This window comes from Gopherus evgoodei, chromosome 9, assembly GCF_007399415.2.
Source record: "Gopherus evgoodei ecotype Sinaloan lineage chromosome 9, rGopEvg1_v1.p, whole genome shotgun sequence".
Classification (NCBI taxonomy): domain Eukaryota; kingdom Metazoa; phylum Chordata; order Testudines; family Testudinidae; genus Gopherus; species Gopherus evgoodei.
The window spans coordinates 6,340,882-6,359,194 of record NC_044330.1 but is presented as its reverse complement, the minus strand read 5'-3'; the positions used below and the strand labels follow the sequence as shown (position 1 = coordinate 6,359,194).

The following is an 18,313-nucleotide window of genomic DNA, read 5'->3' as shown; positions in this document are numbered from 1 at the left end:
TAGACAAGGTCTAACTTCCATGATTTCCTCCCATCGAGTTGTAAGTTTGTCTGATGGGACAAATCCCTTGCTGTCAACACTGTGAGAGCATGGCCCGGTGCAATATGATGATGTTCAGCACATCATCACTGGGTCACATCAACATACAAGGTGATGGCACTTCACAGCCCCTGGAAAAAATGCCCAAAGGCTCTCCCCAACACTACCATGCTGATTATTTTTTAAATCAGTAGAGGCACATCGTTTACTTCACCTACAACAGCATGAAGAGAACCTGTGCTAATCTTCCAGAGCAGAAAGGTCAATATTTCATCCTATACACCACCAAGCCTCTGGCAGAGTCAATGTCAGCATGCGTCAGTGAGGTGATTCGCATATGCAATAAAACACAAAAGACAGCACTCCTCTAGTAGGCAAAAGTATCAATGTATATAATGGTTTGTGTTTCTAATAGCTAGAGTTACTGATGGAAGGTCTGATTTTAAATTGGGACCCTGTAAACAATGCGGACAAGGACGGGGGAAAGGAGCAGTGCTTTTTCCGTGTCTAACAGGAGTCGAAAGCAGTACTGAATTGGCGGTATATGAGGGAACCCCTCTGTGCAGCTGAATGTATTATTGCAAGAAATCAAGAGAGTTTAGGACTTGAAATGGGAAAACCATTTCCAGACAGATCTATGTTTACTGGGGTAACAATACTGAGCTGGACTAACAAGCACAAATCCAAAGTGAGCTCTTCCATAAGTAATTCAGAAGGAACCCTCTTACCTCACCCTCCCGAGATGTCTTCCTAGCATCACAACCACACCAAAAATCCCTGATGGCTCGGTCCCACCTGCCCTCACCCCTGTGGATCTTAACTTCTTCTTACCCATTCGTTATTAGTTAAGCTTCAACTCTGAGCTCTGCGATACATAGTACAGGTAGGACATAAAAACAAGATGGTACCTCATGCAAAGAGTTCACAATCCAAAACACAAAAGGCCCCATTCAACTATCTTTGGCGTAATCCTTATCCACACCCCCCCATCACACCCATGACTGAGGGGGGAAGATAATCCACACTAAAACAGGGCCCTGAAAGGGCCAGAGCACTGTCCTGCACGTGACTTGTTTAAAGTATCAGTACTTGACTTCTGTTTGTATTTTTCTGTTAGAATACAACTGTATTCCCCACTCCCCCTTTGCATTTAGTTAACACAGACGTGTTTCTTGTTTTAGTTGAACCTGAAATTAACTTGGTTGTGTATTCACAGCCTCAGGATTATCAGTGCTGCCAATTTTAACACAGGAGCAATTTAGCTAGTGGCTGCTTGTGAGCCAACCACCGGAGCACAAAATGCATTCTGGAGGCACTGCATAAATGCTGGCTTATCGACTTTGGCTGGTGTTTCCTCCTCACTTGTAGCGAGGGGAAGATTTAAAACCAGAATAGATACTTAGAGCACAGAGGATCTCTTACAGTAGGTTAAACTCTGAGGTCTAAGAGAGATCACAAGCTCACTCCTAGAGCTCGAACCTACTAATATATATTTTTTCTGATAACGTGTGTCAATTTGGGAAGGGATAGAGAAAGAATCCCTGTCAGCTAAGGACAAGAAAAGAAAAGACTACACAAGCTTTGGGGTTTGTGGAGAAAACCTAGTCAGTTTCAGTGTACAGGTTTTCTTAATGCTATCTAACAAGGCAAGCCTCTAATGCAGCTGCTTAGGCCTAACAATTAAACACTGACCAAGTTCTTTATTTCCACTTCAACAGCCCCCCCACCCCCGGCGACACCACAAGTCTAATGACTACTTCATTGTGGGAGAAAAAAAAAACACCTGACAGCTCTCCCCAACACTCTGAAAATGCTGCCCTCTGTATCAAAGCCCTGTCGCTGGGATAGAATTGCTCCCCTTTTCCTTCCAATAAAGGATTACAAGTTCAACTGCACCAGCTACGGCAGATGACATTAAGCTTCTCTGCCTGTAACAGTGATTCAAGTTTCAGCTTCTGCCCCTCCCTGCTTCTGATTAGCATTTCTAGTGGAGCGGCGAAGATAAAGCGAATGCAGGGACTAATGTATGTTCTTTTCGAAGAGTCTCCGGGGAATGAGGTAGCAGGTTATGAAAATTGTAACTCATGGCTTTCTTTGAATTTACCCATGCATTGAGCATATTCAATTGGAGATGTCCAAGGCTGAGGAACCTATCCAGCTAGAGAGGACTGCAGTCATGCTACTGGGGGAGGAGGATATGGCTCTGGGGCTCACAGTGGAACACAAGTTAAAAATGAGTAAACAGTGTAACACTGTTACAAAAAAAGCAAACATCGTTCTGGGATGTATTAGCAGGAGTACTGTAAGCAAGACACAAGAAACAATTCTTCCACTCAACTCCGTGCTGATTAGGCCTCAACTGGAGTAGTGTGTCCAGTTCTGGAGGCCACATTCAGGAAAGATGTGGACAAATTAGAGGAAGTCTGGAGAAGAATAATTAAACTGATTAAAAGGTCTAGAAAACATGACCTATGAGGGAAGAATGAAAAAAAATGAGTTTGTTCAATCTGCAGAAGAGAGGACTGAGGGGGGACATGGTAACCGTTTTCAAATACATAAAAGGTTGTTACATGGAGGAGTGAGAAAAACTGTTTTTCTTAACCTCTGAGGATAGGGCAAGAAGCAATGGGTTTAAATTGCAGCAAGAGAGGTTTAGGTTGGACATTAGGAAGAACTTCCTGACTATCATGGTGGTTAAGCACTAGAATAAACTGCCTAGGGAGCTTGTGGAATCTCCATCATTGGAGACTTTTAAGAGCAGGTTAGATAAACACCTGTCAGGGATGGTCTAGATCAGGGGTCGGCAACCTTTCAGGAGTGCTGTGCCGAGTCTTCATTTAGTCACTCTAATTTAAGGTTTTGTGTGCCAGTAATACATTTTAACGTTTTTAGAAGATCTCTTTCTATAAGTCTATAATATATAACTAAACTATTGTTGTATGTAAAGTAAATAAGGTTTTAAAAATGTTTAAGAAGCTTCATTTAAAATTAAATTAAAATGCAGAGCCCCCTGGACCGGTGGCCAGGACCCGGGCAGCGTGAGTGGCACTGAAAATCAGCTCATGTGCCGCCTTCGGCACATGTGCTATAGGTTGCCTACCCTGGTCTAGATAATACTTAGTCCTGCCATGAGTGCAGGGGATTGGAGTAGATGACCTCCTGAGGTCCCTTCCTGTCCTGTGATTACTTCATACACTCTCCCCTGCCCTTCTCTCTCTCTCTCACACACACACTCCCCTCTCTCTTTCTCTCTCTTTCAAGCTGCTGCATGATAAATTAATAAGATGGGAACAAGATTTTACTAGAATTTTTTTAACTCAATCCTGACACAGATAAAGTTCAAGGCAAGTCCACATCTATGAAAGAAAATCTATGACCCAGCTGGCCTGAGGCTTCATGGCAACATGCTACACTACAGGAGACTATGGTTTGGGAGTAGCCTTGAGTCTTGTGCCAATCAGGCTGCTGGAGCTCAGGTTTGATAAGGGGAATGGGCGAAGGCAGAGGAAGGAAGGTGACTGTAGTGATGCCAGTGTCTCCTACCAGCCACAGTCCTAATACATAAAGGATAGTGTCAGTCCTCTGACCAAGCTGCAGCAAGTGTGCTGGGAATTGAGCTCTCAGAAGTAGGATGAGATGACTCAAGGGGGGAAATGGCCCCTAGTACAACAGGACAGGGAGGTGGAAGCCACATTTGACTGTGGGGTAAAGGGGAAGAAAGAAAAAAAGGATTACCTTCCTTTCGTAACGCTTGTTCTTTGAGATGCGTTGCTCATGTCCATTCCATTCTAGGTGTGCGCACATCCACGTGCACAGTCTTCGGAGGCTTTTGCCTTAGCAGTATCCGTAGGGTCAACTGTGGCGCCCTCTGGAGCGCTATGCTCATGCGTTGGTATATCAGGCACCACCGCCCTATGCCCTCTCAGTTCCTTCTTGCCCGCAACTCTGACAAAAGGGTAGGATGGCGAGTAATGGAATGGAACTGAGCAACATATCTTGAACAACAGCTATGAAGGGTGGGCAACCGTTTTTTCTTCTTAGGGTGCTTGCTCATGTTAATGCCATTCTAGGTGACTCGCAAGCAGTATCCCTGGAGGTGGGCTTGCAGTTCACTGGACAACTTTTCATCCTACCTGCTAGCATGACGAACAACAGAGTCGACTTGCGAAACAGTTTGGTCCTGTTGATATAGAAAGCTAGCACTCTCCTGATGTCTGGGGAGTGCAAACTACATTTCTCCTCAGACTTATGAGGCTTTAGAAAGAAGATGGCAAGAATACGTTCTGGCTCGTATGAAACTGCAAAACCACCTTGAACCGGAAGCCGGGTGTGGTCGCAGCTGGACCTTGTCCTTGAAGAACACTGTATAAGGTGATTGAAAGGTGAATGCCCTAATCTTGGAAACCCTTCGGGCAGAAGTTATCACCACCCGGAATGACACTTTCCAGGAGAGCAGAAGAAGAGAACAAAACAACTGTAGGCAGGTGCGGGTGGTGGCGAGTGGACAATCCCTCTCCCAGGAGATTACATCCAACATGGCTCAGAAGCGGGACTCCAGAAGGAATGCCCTAGCCCACGTGGAGTCAAGAACCGCCCCGATGAACTTCATCTGTTGCACTGGTACAAGGGTTGAGATCTTTTCATTCACTAGCAGGCTTAAGTCGTGGCATGTAGCTCGCACCAGATCGTAGCTGCTCTGCATGTGATCCTGTGATCTGCCCTGATGAGCCAATTGTTGGGATAAGGATAGACCTGGACCCCCACTGGGTCTCCTAAGCGGCTCCTGGGGCCATGCATTTTGTAAAGACCCATGGGGCCAAGGACAGGCCAAAAAGGAGCGCCGTAAACTGGAAATGGCGTTGGCCCACGACGAAACGAAGGAACCATCTGTGTCCTGGCAAGATAGAGAGATGGAAATAAGCCTCTCTCAAGTCCAGAGCAGCATAACAGCCTCCCGGATCTAGGGAGGGAATGATGGAGTCCAGGGATAGCATGCAAAACTTGGACTTCTTGAGATATTTGTTGAGCCATCGCAGGTCCAAAATAGGATGTAGGCCCCCTTTTGCCTTCGGGATCAGGAAATAGAGGGAGTGGAAACCTTTCCCCCTCATTTCCTGAGGGATCTCCTCCACCATCCCCACTTGCAGTAGGTTGTTTACCTCCTGAACGAGAAGTTACTCGTGAGAGGGGTCCCTGAAGGGCCTCGGTGAACTAGCCTGAGAGGGCCCGCCACCACTTCAGCTGCAGAGGACGAGGATGACTGGACTATCGGGGGAGAGCCCAGGGCATATTCCCCCGCAGGGGAAGGAAGTCTCGGGGTGGGCACCTGCTCCTCCACCGCAGCGCCCATCAGCATGTCCTGCACCGAGTCCAGTGCTGCCGATGCCAACTGAGGTTTGTGCAATGTGGCAACTGAGGACTGTAGAGACAAGAGCATCGGTATAACGGCCATGCCCTAGGCGTTTCAAGAGGGCCACTGTATCAGCCACTGGCCCTGTTGCCAGGTCCGCATCGCCACAGTGGATGCACCTTCCGGAACCCAGTCACGTTGCTGTCCAGATGAGGGACTGAGCCCCCTTGCCATGCTGGAGAAGTCCTCTTCCTCCAGAGACGGAGGCTGAGTCTGGCAGCTAACCATCGCCATGGGTAACCAGTACCTGGAATAGTCAGAGTTGGAGAGCGTCCGCAAGGCCTAGGTGATGGTGACTGGTGTGATGAAGACAACCAGTGCTGACTGCAAGATGACCAGCGTCTCTCTCTAGGTGAGCCCGGAATGCAATGTCGGTGACCTGGGATTTCCTCAGGCACTTCAAACAGCTGCTGTGCAGGTCACTAACAGGCATAGGCCTGTTGCAGTCAGAGCAGGGCTTAAACCTCGGAGACCAGGGCATATCCTGCCTGGGGCAAAGTCCCCTCCGAGACCCCAACTGACTGACTGACTAAACTACTATAAACAAACTATTTACAGCTAAAGCACAGAGTGGAGAAAAAAAGCCCACTGACCACTTTCAAAGTAAGGGACAGAGGTGTTCTGACTGACCCCCACGGGTGGTAAGAAGGAACTAGGAGAGCGTAGGGCTGGCAGTGCTTGATATACTGATGCATGAGCGCAGCACTCCAGAGGGCGCCACCGCTGATCCTACAGATAACCCTAAGGCAAAAGTCTCTGATGACTGTGCCCATGGGGCACGCACACCAGGAATGGAATAGACATGAGCAAGCACTGGAAGAAGAGGAGGAATATCTGATATCACTAAATATAAGAGCCCTGCAAGAGTCAGCTCTTGGGAAAGAAAAGGGCACATCTTTTAATTTGTTTTCATTTTCATGGAGTCTTTCCTTAATAGGTCTTGCTGTCCAGCACTGGAGGTTATAAAGGCTTTAGTAGTTTAAATCCATGGTGTAACACTTAGTGACTAGCAGTCATGTAATGAAATTCTCCAAACTGGCAAGCTACAGACATAAGAAGCAGATGCCCTTTGATGACAATAGCTTTGACTTTTCTGCAATAATGCTGATACAATTAACTGTGCTTCCTTCTCTGAACCTTTTCCCCAACAATGAGGAAACATGCTCACTAATGGGGTTAAAAAATAATTTAACACAGAACCCGAAGAAAGCTGAGAGACAAATACCGCAAGGTTTCCAAACTGACTTGTGGAGAAACTACTTACAATAGAAAGGAAGCCACATATAAACACCACTTACGTACTGTAAATCAAGGCTTTGGATGACAAATTGATTCAAAGGAAAATGACACTTTGGGCAGAAATCTGGAAAAGGATTACCTTTAAAGTCTGGAACAGTTTTACTGTGAGATTGTGTCACAGAGGTTTTATTTTTGCAGTCAGGTGAAACCCCCTGAAAATGGGTTTGTGGACACTCTGATACTCCTGTAACTATCAGACCCTTTGTGATAAACCTCTACCTGTGAAACTCCCATGTAATGATGAATAGCTCTAGATTATCCAGCGCTCCAGGCTTCCAAATCTTTTTCACCATTGGCTTCAAGAGACACAGAACACTGCCGGCGGCCCTGATCAAAATTTTAGAACTTTTAACTGCTTTAATACAAGGGAAGTTACCTGCATCCAAGATGCCCTGGGCCAGGATTGCTCCAAACTTGGCCATAACATCATCATGCTTATCATTAATGACTTTGGAATAGAGCTGTCTGAACTGGCTGACCTGTAAAAGGAGAAAGAAAACGGGAGGTTAAAATATTGATTCACACAAGTAACAGAAAAGTTAGCCAAAGAAAACAGGAAGTCTTGCCTCTGTAGGGGTTCAATCACATTCAATCACACTAGAAAGAGGCAAGTCAAACAACTAGGATTCTTTTATTTATCTCCAGAGGAGATAGGACATCTGATGGTAGCACCAGTTTCTCTTCATCTCCTGTTTCTGCAATAGGCCCTCCCAAACTATATCTATGCCCACCATCCCCAGGGACTGAAAAGGAATCATCAAAAAAAACCTTCCATCATCCCAGACATGACTAGAAGGTGGTTTGAGCAGGCTTCTTGCCCCATGGTTCATTTTGCTGTTGGTAATTCCCAAGTCCTCTTTCCAGGTACTCACTACAGCTGCAGGTAAGTGGGCAGATATATCTGCTAAGGCAGTAAAGCTACTGTGGAGGCAGCCTGAAACAACAGCCGATCCGCCGTGAGATTTCCGTGTTTTAAATGCAGTTTTAAAACTCTATCAAGAGTTGATGATCACTTCCTGCCATAACATACTTCCCAGTACCATTAAACATTTTCCTAGAGGGCTGCCTTCTCCAGAGAACAGTCCAGACCAATCAGTAACCTTGCCCCCATTGATGAGTGTTTGAAAGAGACCCCTGTATCTCTGCTGACACACAGTATTCATGCCTGCAAGTAAGCAAAAGGGCCGAGCAGCATGCCATTGCTTGGAACACCTTGAGCCTGCTCATAAGACACACTGTGGCTGGAGCAGGTCAGGAGTTTTCCAGCAAAACCAGTTTTTGATGGAAAATGCCGGTTTGTTGAAACTAAAATGCTCCACAAAAAATTGTTTCAAGGAACTTCCTATAAACATAGGCAGTGTTCTGACAAAACCTAGCCTTGCTTTCTGCCAGCACACCCGGCCGGCTGCTCGGGAGCCTGGGCTTCCAGGACCCCTGGCTCTGAGGCAACCCTGCCATGAGGATTGCTCCAGGTCTGGAGATCCCAGGTCTTCCAGACTCCCTGCTCGGCACTACGAACCTGGAAAGCCTGGGGGCTCTCAGAGTTTCCAGGCTCCCTGCTTTGGGATAGGGCTAATGGGGAGCTGGGAGCCTGAGAGCTTGGAATTTTGGAAACAAAACAATGAGTGAGTATTTAAAATGACTTTTTTCAGATTTTCATTCTGCAGAGATCCTGAAATTTCTGTTTTTCTTCCTTTTGAAATGGAACAAGTTTTTCACAATGTCCCATGTCATGGAAATTACAACATTCAACGGCTCATCTTCCACCCACAGCTGCCTTCTTAGGTATTTTATAGCCAACAATTACTAGAACAAAATTGTTGGTAAGACTTGGAACAAGGATTTCAGCTCAGGTGCGCCTGATTGGGGAACAATGTACAATCGTAGTTTCTGTGCAGTGTACAGGAGACCTCAAGCACTGGAACCACACTAGTTCAGCCAGTGCCTCCTCGCTCCATCTCACGACGCACTGCTTCGTGTTTTGAAGTTATCAAATTTCCTTGCTCCCAGCAACAGTTCTTCAGGAGACCCATTATACATTAGTGAAACCATGGGCAGAATGTGTACTGGATGGGAGTGCATCAAGACAGCTATGTGGATATACTGAATGGTGCAAGGTCAAGAGTAATTGTTGCAATCAGTATCTCTATTTCCTTGTCTAGTGAAGACCAGAATATGAAGTGCCACAAGTATGATAAGAAGTAAGGGGGTCCTGGCTCCTAGTAGTGAGTTCAGACTATTAGATTCCCCACCTGCATCCTATGAGAAAAAAAATTTCTAAAGAAAGATTGTTCCACCAATAGAAAGACCACTAACACGACTCAGACTTTATGATCACAATGGTCCCTTCTGACCTTAGTCTGAAAAGTCCTGAAGTCAACGAACCAGCAAACAGTGTTAGGAATTACATTTTATTAGATCAAGATTCAACAAGGTTGGAAGAAAACAATCGTAGTGGGTGAGGATCAGGAGAGGACTGGAATCTAAGAGATACTTTACCATAAAATATTGCTAGACTTTATAGTAAAAATATTCACAGGAGGCTCAAAACACCATGTGAAACTGGAAACACCAGACTTCAGAGCTAAAAGGAATCAATCTTTTGTTCCAAACTGATAGCAAATGATTTCTCCACTACACTTCATGGTGCAAATTCTGGACTAGAGGTATTAAGAAGCTGTTGGGGAAAAACTATAGTTAGAGAACTGTGGAATTATCCAGGGTTTCTTTCCAAACATGACACGCTGTCTCTCAACACTGCTGATCCACTGATACTTACAAAGGAAATGGGATTCTATCCAAACAAATATTTGTTTTCTTTCAGTTACTATTTCTGAAAGTCTACAGAAGCCCCCAGCTACACTGGAACTAAATCCATGTTACCTGAGCTAGTTTTAAAATTGGTTCAGGCCAGCTCATTTTAAAGTTTAGTGAGTGACGGTGGATGGGTCATGCTTTGGTTTGGAAACTGTGCCTTAGCCAGTGTAGTGTTCCATATAAAAAGGTTTTTCTCAGACAGAAAAAACGCACTGTGCTGTCTGAATCACAGCTGCCTTAAAGGAAAAGTGCACTGTACCCCGTCCTCTTTCCTTGCCCTTCTGACAATTAATTCCGGTTATAATAGCAATCAGCTCTTTTAGAAGTCACCGCACTTAATCTGGAGGAGGAGCTCTAGACCATTGGCTCTCAAACTTTCCAGACGACTGTACCCCTTTCAGGAGTCTGATGTGTCTTGCATACCCCTGCCCCTGGCAAGTTTCACCTCACTTAAAAACTGCTTGCTTACAAAATGAGACATAAAAATACAAAAAGCATCACAGCACACTATTACTGAAAAAATTTGCTTGCTTGCTCATTTTTACCATCTAATTATAAAATAAATCAATTGGAATATAAATATTGTACTTACATTACAGTGTGTAGCATATACAGCAGTATAAACAAGTCTTTGTAGAAATTTTAGTTTGTACTGACTTCAGTAGTGCTTTTTACGTAGCCTGTTATAGAACTGGGTTGATATACCCAGGATTGATCTCTGCATATCCCCTGGAGGTTCTCAACAAGGGGTCTGGGCAAGTTTCAAGGGGTCCACCAACCAGGGCCAGCATTAGACTCACTTGGGCCCAAGACAGAAAGCCAAAACCCCATTACATGGGGCTGAAGCCCGGGGCCCTGAGCCCCACCACCCGGGGCTGACACCAATGCCTGAGCAATGTAGCTTTGCAGGGACCCCTGTGGCATGGGGCCCCAGGCAACTGCCCAGCTTGCTACCTCTTAACACCAGCCCTGGCTTTTATATGCAGAAAACCAGTTATTGTGGCACAGATGGGCCGTGGAGATTTTATAGCATGTTGGGGGGCCTCAGAAAGAAAAAGGTTGAGAACCCCTGCTCTAGACCATCATCATGGTGAAGGACACACCCATTCGTAACCACCACTTCTTCAACACACATGTAACAGCCATCATTACTTTTCTTTTGTTCTCAACACACATTACACTTGTAACCGACAGGGGCGGCTCTAGGTATTTTGCCGCCCCAAGAATGGCAGGTAGGCTGCCTTCGGCGGCTTGCCTGTGGGAGGTCCCTGGTCCCGCGAATTTGGCGGCATGCCTGCGGGAGGTCCACTGAAGCCGTGGGACCAGCGGACTCTCTGCAGGCAAGCCGCCAAAGGCAACCTGCCTGCCGCCCTCGTGGTGACCGGCAGAGTGCCCCCAGTGGCTTGCTACCCCAGGCACGCACTTGGCGTGCTGGTGCCTGGAGCCTTCCCTGGTAACCGAGGAGTGACAGATCAGCCATCTTTAAACAAAGGGCAATGCAGCTGAACAACAAAACATTTCTTAGGAAGGATAGAAGGTAGAGACTTCAGTAGGATGCAATTACTCTTGTTATTCACTCTTTCCAAGAGAACAGTAAGTCAAGCCAAGTTCTTGTTAATAAGATTCTTCCTCGGCCAATTCCCCCTCATACTGAGAATTGTTTTTTAAAAAAAAAACATGAAAGGACGTAATCTTCCTTAAGGCTGTGAATGCTAAAACAAGGAAGCAATTTAAAAATTTATATATACATTAAACACATACACACAATGTACTCTCAGTATTTAAGATACCTTGGACCAAAAAATCCCCTCTATTTTATGTTTTATTTAATTTTTTTATGCTATCATGAGTTTTATAAATGTAAAGTCGTGTACCAGGGCTTAGAAATCTTTTTTTTTTTTAAATATAAATGCTTTGACTCACGTTTATGATGCCAGATCTCTCGTGCCCTGCAAAAAGACAGCCATTTGCATTTAGTGTAATATTTCTAATTGCTCTTCCTCGTCACAGGATCTGAGGTAGTGTGGGTCTTAACAGCTGTCTCCTTTGGAATCTATCCTTGGTTTTCAATTATATGAAATATGGCTTCAATGGCATTCAGTGGGACAAAGCGAACAAATGTTTTCAAAAGGAAGCAGCAAGCACTAGTTTTGGCCTCTTTCAGCGCTATCTCAAACATACAGGGACATATACAGAACTACAGAAAACGGAGCAGAACAGTATGTTGAAGACATTAGTTTGAATATTAGATTGCCTCTCGTATGCAGTATTATCATCTCATTCCTGTGGCTCTGGGCCCTGTTTTTTGGGTTCAGATTATTTTTAAAAAATGACAGTTGCTATAAAGCTCTGCAAAATTGCTAGCCACATGGGCTGTAATCTGGAATTTACACAGTAATCAAATCTTCAGAGAAACAGACACTGCATGAAGCAAAGAGACATTCAGCAGAACTGCTAATGTTCACACTGGCGTCTGAAGTCTGACAGTGAAGTGCCTCTGTATACAGGCCAGAAAGGGCTGGTTTGGGAAATGAGAGGCAGATCTTGGGGCAGGGGCAGGAAGTTATTAGCTTCCGGCTGTGCATCAAAGCCCAGCAAACCTTAGTCACAAACTATCTGTAGATGGTTTGCTGCTGACACACACATTAAATACACTTCTTTTAATGAACTAGAACATACGAATCAAATGTATTAACACTGAGCCTGAACCAAGAACCTGTGAGCAATGTCATCACAGGAGCAGTGCTGGTCCAACAGGGTCAGCCATGGCATGAGGAGAGCAAGGAACCAAACTAGAATAAAAGTCATCTTGCTGTCACTAACTTTATCAGGCCACTTATACCAGACCGCCATGTGAAACAATATGGCCTGTGTGGAACAGAGCAGATGTTAATTAATTAATGTCTAATAGCTAGAATGAAACTATTTCAGATCAAGCTGTTATGCTGTTTACTATCTGAAATGCAAGACATTGACTCCTGCAGTGGTAGTCATTCTGGCCATGGGTAAATTCCAGGGGTGATATTTACCCAAAATTATTTATCCAAGAGCTGATCTGACAGTTTACGTGCATGGTCATCTTCAGTAATATTTGGGTTGAGGCACTTTTGCTGGCAGTTCCTAGATATGAACACGTGACAGCAGGACTCCATCAGGGTGTTTTCAGTCAGAGGTTCCCAGCTGTAGATCTACAAGGTCAAGAGTTGGCAGACCGTCACAGAGCAGTTACATCTGTCTGGTCAAAGACTGACAGACTCCTGCTGGTGAGGTTTCTCTCAGGATGGACTGGAGCAGTACAATGAGGTAGGTAGGTGCTGGCTATTGAGGGCAATTTACTTCAATCTGTTCCTTGTTTTCAATTCAAATCATGTTCTCAGATGTCACAATGAGCAGCACATGACAGTTAATAAATAATTTTTTTAAAGCCTTGTTTCTCACCCCTGTAGTATTTCTCGGCACTTTCAAGTTTTATAGTATTTAGAAAAGTCTGCTCAAAATTTATTTCGTGTTCCCCTGGAAGTAACCCAAAACATTTGAGCAGTGACTCATTTAATCTCTGGTAGTAATATACAACGATTTACCATCTTGATCATTAAAAAAGGCCAAAACTATAGGCCATCATTTCACTGACAGCTAAACTATCAACAAGCAATATTGGAAATGCTGAGGAAATAACCCAGGCTCACATACCTGAGGACACATGCTTCGAACACAAGAACAACACACAGAACTCTGACATTTTGCTTGATGCAAGACTAGATGAAATGGTTCATTTTCAACTTTCTGGTAGTGTTTCTCCCCCTTTGCTTTCCTAACCAGCCTTGCCGGTTACTAACACATATAAAGAAGTTGTCACATATCTGTATTGCAATGTTCTCATTGCACCTATAGTGTAAGGTTGTGTTTCACAAAATAAGCCATTCCTGCTGCCTTCCTGGTTAAGTGAGAAGGTGGATTTCATGCAAGACAAACTGAGAAGTGGAGTTCTGTGCTGTGCTGGTATACAGCTAGTTTGGGTCTTTACACTTATACATAACGGTAGAGTTTAAAAAGGCATCTTCTCCCAGCAAGGAGGAAAAATTCAAGTTTGGACTCCAAAGAAACCTTCTCAGTTTTGCACAATGTTTGCTATGTAGTTTGTAACTTCCAGAGAAGTCCAACAAAGCCAAGATTTTATTTAAACTACTGAAGTCCACTTGCCAGAAGAATGCACACGATGCTCTCATAATTTATATTTCCATTAGGCGGCCTCCCCTCCCACTCAAAGAGGACTCTGTCCCATGCAGAGATAGAAACAGTGATCATCTAAGAGTTTGTTGTTGGGGTTATTAGAGACAGCTTTATGCATGTGTTTAGGTGATAGATTTGTTTCCTCCCCACGAGATGGAATGGGTCATAAAACTAACAGCACAAACATTAAAGGAGACAAACTATAAATTGTGCAGATATGGCTATATACTATTGCAGTCTCAACTTCCAAAACAGAATTTAATCTAATCTCATGGGTAAGTGAAAAAGTAGGTTTCATGCAATGACAAACAGAAGTGGCGCTCTGTAAAGTTTGAATACACAGCCCTAGAATTCTTGGTTTAAAAAAAAAAAATCTGATTTGCCCCATTCTACTAATAGTGTAAAAAGATGATTGCTTTTGAGATATGTTGATGGCTTAAAACTTCAAGACTAACAAAATATTGTTTGTAAGCAGCACTGAGAGGGAGATGAGGGGAAAAAATAATTCATAACAATCATTAAGTTCCAAACAACAGGGGATAATTAACCAGTCAGATGCACTCATTTAACAAAGGAGGAGCCAGCCCCGAGACTGTTTTGTTATGACCTGCCAGGCCCCAGCCCACTTATAGACTCGGTTTAAGGGCCAGCAGCTTGAGTTGCCAGATCAGGCTAATGCCTGACAGGGACTGTGTGTTGCCCAGCCCTATTGTGGACTCTAGACTTTCCTGTGGACTCTGGTTCTGGCCAAACAAGACCAGACAGAGTGGCCTCCCTCCTCTGGGGTGAGCGAGGGTCCACTACAAGGTGCCTATTATCACCCACCCCAATCCTGATTTTTCACACTTGCTACCTGGTCAGCCTAGCTACGAGTGAACTGAGGGAGGATCACAGCTGCCATGCCCTTATGTCCTAGGATATGGAGCACCCTGATAGACTCTGCTATTCAAAAAAAACTCTGGTCTTGAATGCACCCCTACAGTGGGAAGGATGGACGGAGACACACACACGTTTTTCAGCTCTTAGACTTTATACAAGATTGTACATTGTTGGGCTGTCTCCTCCCAGATTTAAAAACAAAAACAAAAACCCAGGCCCGTGTCTCTCAGCTCCTTCCCATCCTTGAATTTTGAATTGGCCTTTAGGAGCAACCAAAAACTTATTGTCAGAAAGCTACTAGGAGAGTAGTTTTTCCATGCTGCAAGTTACTCTGGCTCTACAGTCTAGCAAAGCTAAACCCAACATTCGCTTTCATTACCCCTGCACTTAAATCTACCTAATAGACCAACACCGCAACTCATCTTTCACTAGGATGCACGCTCTTCATAAATTAGACTTGTGAGACACTAAGGCAAAATTCAGCTGATTAATCGTTCACCCATCAGATGAACTGTATATCCTATTATGAACCACACTGTCATTCATTCATAAGATCTATGCATCTCTTTCTCAGTATATACAAGTCTACATGTAAATCTTGGGGCATATAAAAAAAAGTAACATCACAGCTACTCAAATAGTAGTCACATTGGTTTATTACTAATAATATTCTAGCCCAAACTCTTACAGTCACAGCTGGTTGTGAAATTATTCCTACTTTCTCCCATGAAACATTTCAAGGTTGTTGTTTTTTTTTAAATGTAGTCAGAAGGGCTCTTACTGATACTGGCAGAAAAGTTTTAGAGTATGTCATATGTATTAAAACTCCATCTCTTATACAAAAGCGTCTGCATGTACTCACAACAATTAACAAAAGACCTTATTTTTAGGTTCTTGACAACTCAATCGAGTCTACCTCTGCAAACCCTAACTGAAGCCCTGCCCAAATGTCTGGCGTATGTTTAGCTGCTTGAATAGAAATGGGGGTGCTCTCACACGTTAACTATGAGTGCAGTATAAGAATCTAAACAAAATAAAATGCACCACAATAATCCAACAGCTGGTGCCACCCTTTGAACTCTGATCTTTAATATCTGATCCAAAGAATCTCTCTTTAGACTGGTAAACCGCACTGAACAAGTTTTCCAAGGATAATAAATTCTTAATTGACAATGTAACCCCAGTGCATCCGGCTAAACTACAGAGAATTCTTATTCCCATTACCCTGGAACCATAAAAATTAGAGATATGAAATACTAAGACATCTAGTCCACCTCCCTGGCAATGCAGGATAGTTTCCTATAATACACAAGACTTCCACTCATTTCCTTTAGTAGGCCATTCCACAATTTATTACATCTGTCAGGAAATGTTCCTTTAAATGTCATTCAGTGGTTTCATAAGGAGAAACCACTTAATCTTTCATGAAGGCCAACTCTGGTTGCACTCCTAGAATAGTTGTCTGATTAGCAGCAAGGGCTGCCGGGACCTTTGGCTGAACTTCTTCCTTGAAGAAGGGTGAAGCTGATCCACTTTGGGTTTTGTTTATAAATTAGCTGATGATTTCAGGGAGCACTTGTTATTTTGAAGTGTCTTGGTCCTGCTTGCATCCCTTACTCCTCTGTAACAGGGTCAGGACTCACCACTGCTGGTGCCTCTTGCAGGTTGCTCCGGGAATTAGCTCGTCAGCTGTGGAGCGCCCTCTGCGTGTGGTGTCTCACCCGTTGTCTGCTCTGCTGGTTTAGGATCCGCGTTGTTCCCTGCTCAGCGGCGTCTGCTTCAGGACACTGCTCTCTGGCAGCGCTCACTATTCCATTCTCACCCCATTCGGGGGGGGGGAAGGGGGATTAACAGAAGTCCTTCAGCTTGCACCTGCCCCAGTGGCCAACCACAACCCCAAAGTCTAGCCCCTCACCTCAGGGCAAGTTGCAGTCTGTCTCGGGCACACTCCTCTCTGTGGCCAGGTGCAGTGCTGGGGGCGGGGGGAGAACGGGGGGACCCAGGCCCACATACTACTCTGGATACCAACCCAGGGACCCTCTAGCAGCAGTCTCTCTGTGCCCTCCTTCTCTCCCCTCTTGTCCACCTATCTTCCCTGGGCCACTTCACCTTTGGCCCCGTGCACCTTCTCGACCCTTTTTAGCAGGGGCTGAAGCCTGGCAGGTAACTGGGGCAGAGCTCTCCTCTGCTCCCCTGAGCCTGCCCAGCACAGCTCTGTCCAACGTGCTACCTCTTTCCCTCAAAAGCCAGTCCTCCTCCCTTGCTAGTCAGGAAGAGACTGCCCTCTCCTTTGCTAGGCAGCCTTTATATAGGGCCCAGCCCCACTTTGATTGGCTCTCCACAGGCCTTTGCTGATTGGCTGCTGGTCTGTGCAGCCTCTCTGGACTGCTCTGGCCCTTTTTCTCATGGAGTGGGGCAGTCGCCCCACTACACCCTCTATTCATGGCCAATTAAATTACCATCTACATCTAAAGTATGTCACCGAAAATTCATAAATGTTGGCTTGTAAAATAAACTTCACTTTTTAAAAATATAATGGTCACATGGTACCCCTGCTTGTTTTATAAACCACTCAACCCCAGCTTTATGCCTCTCATCCTCCATCTGCCTGGCCAACTGTGTTTTGTGAACCTTGGGAAGAGCATCTGGGTATGCACCTCTATAGTCTGAGTTTTCAGTCCCATTTTTGTAAAGAAGTCTTCCAATTTTCATTAACCCTAAAAAACATCTAATTTTGCAAGTTATTTCCCTGGCTGCACTTTTTTTTGGATACTCACCGAAGTGTTTTGCATAACACCGCTCAAAACTTGATAGCATTACAAATGGACTCAGTAGGTAGTTCATATGCAAAATCTCTCTGAGGTAATTATCTAGCCCCTATCACCACAGTATCTGAGTGCTGCACAATCTTTAATGTATTTATCCTCACAATATTCTGTGAGGTAGGAAAGCATTATCATCCTCAGAGGGGGAACTGAGGCACCCAGAGGCTATATGATTTGCCCAAGATCACACAAGAAGTCTATGGCAGAGCAGGTCTCTTAAGTCCCTGAACTAGAACCCTGACCTCTAGCTCATTCTTCCACTAGAGTTACAGATTGCTTTATCCTATCTAAACTTTTCCTTTCCTGAGTTTATTTCCATCGTAGAGAAACATTTACTTCATATTATTTGGTCTCATAGGATATGAGGATTTGCTAGAACTTAATTTTTCCACTGAATAATCTAGCAGAATTTCAGCAGTGATATAAAGCACCTTCAGTCTCTTCCAAACGAAACCCAAGTGTTTTTTTGTAATAGTGTTAGGACACTAGCAATGTCTACCAGCAAAATCTACACCAGGGGTAAGCAACCTATGACATGCATGCCGAAGGCGGCACGCGAGCTGATTTTTAGTGGCACTCACACTACTTGGGTCCTGGCCACTGGTCTGGGGGGCTCTGCATTTTAATTTAATTTTAAATGAAGCTTCTTAAACATTTTTAAAACCTTATTTACTTTACATACAACAATAGTTTAGTTCTATATTATAGACATAGAAAGAGACCTTCTAAAAATGTTAAAATGTATGACTGGCATGCGAAACCTTAAATTAGAGTGAATAAATGAAGACTTGGCACAGCACTTCTGAAAGGTTGC

The 18,313-nt window shown here is 44.4% G+C and overlaps 1 protein-coding gene across 1 annotated transcript in view; it reads right to left on the bottom strand.

The window, feature by feature from the left end:
* Nucleotides 1-18,313, bottom strand: part of PSMD1 (proteasome 26S subunit, non-ATPase 1) — a 113,395-nt gene that overhangs the window by 15,764 nt on the left and 79,318 nt on the right. The window contains exon 19 of the mRNA XM_030574634.1: nt 7,125-7,227. Coding sequence (XP_030430494.1) covers nt 7,125-7,227 — 103 coding nt within the window. The remainder of the gene's footprint in view (nt 1-7,124; nt 7,228-18,313) is intronic.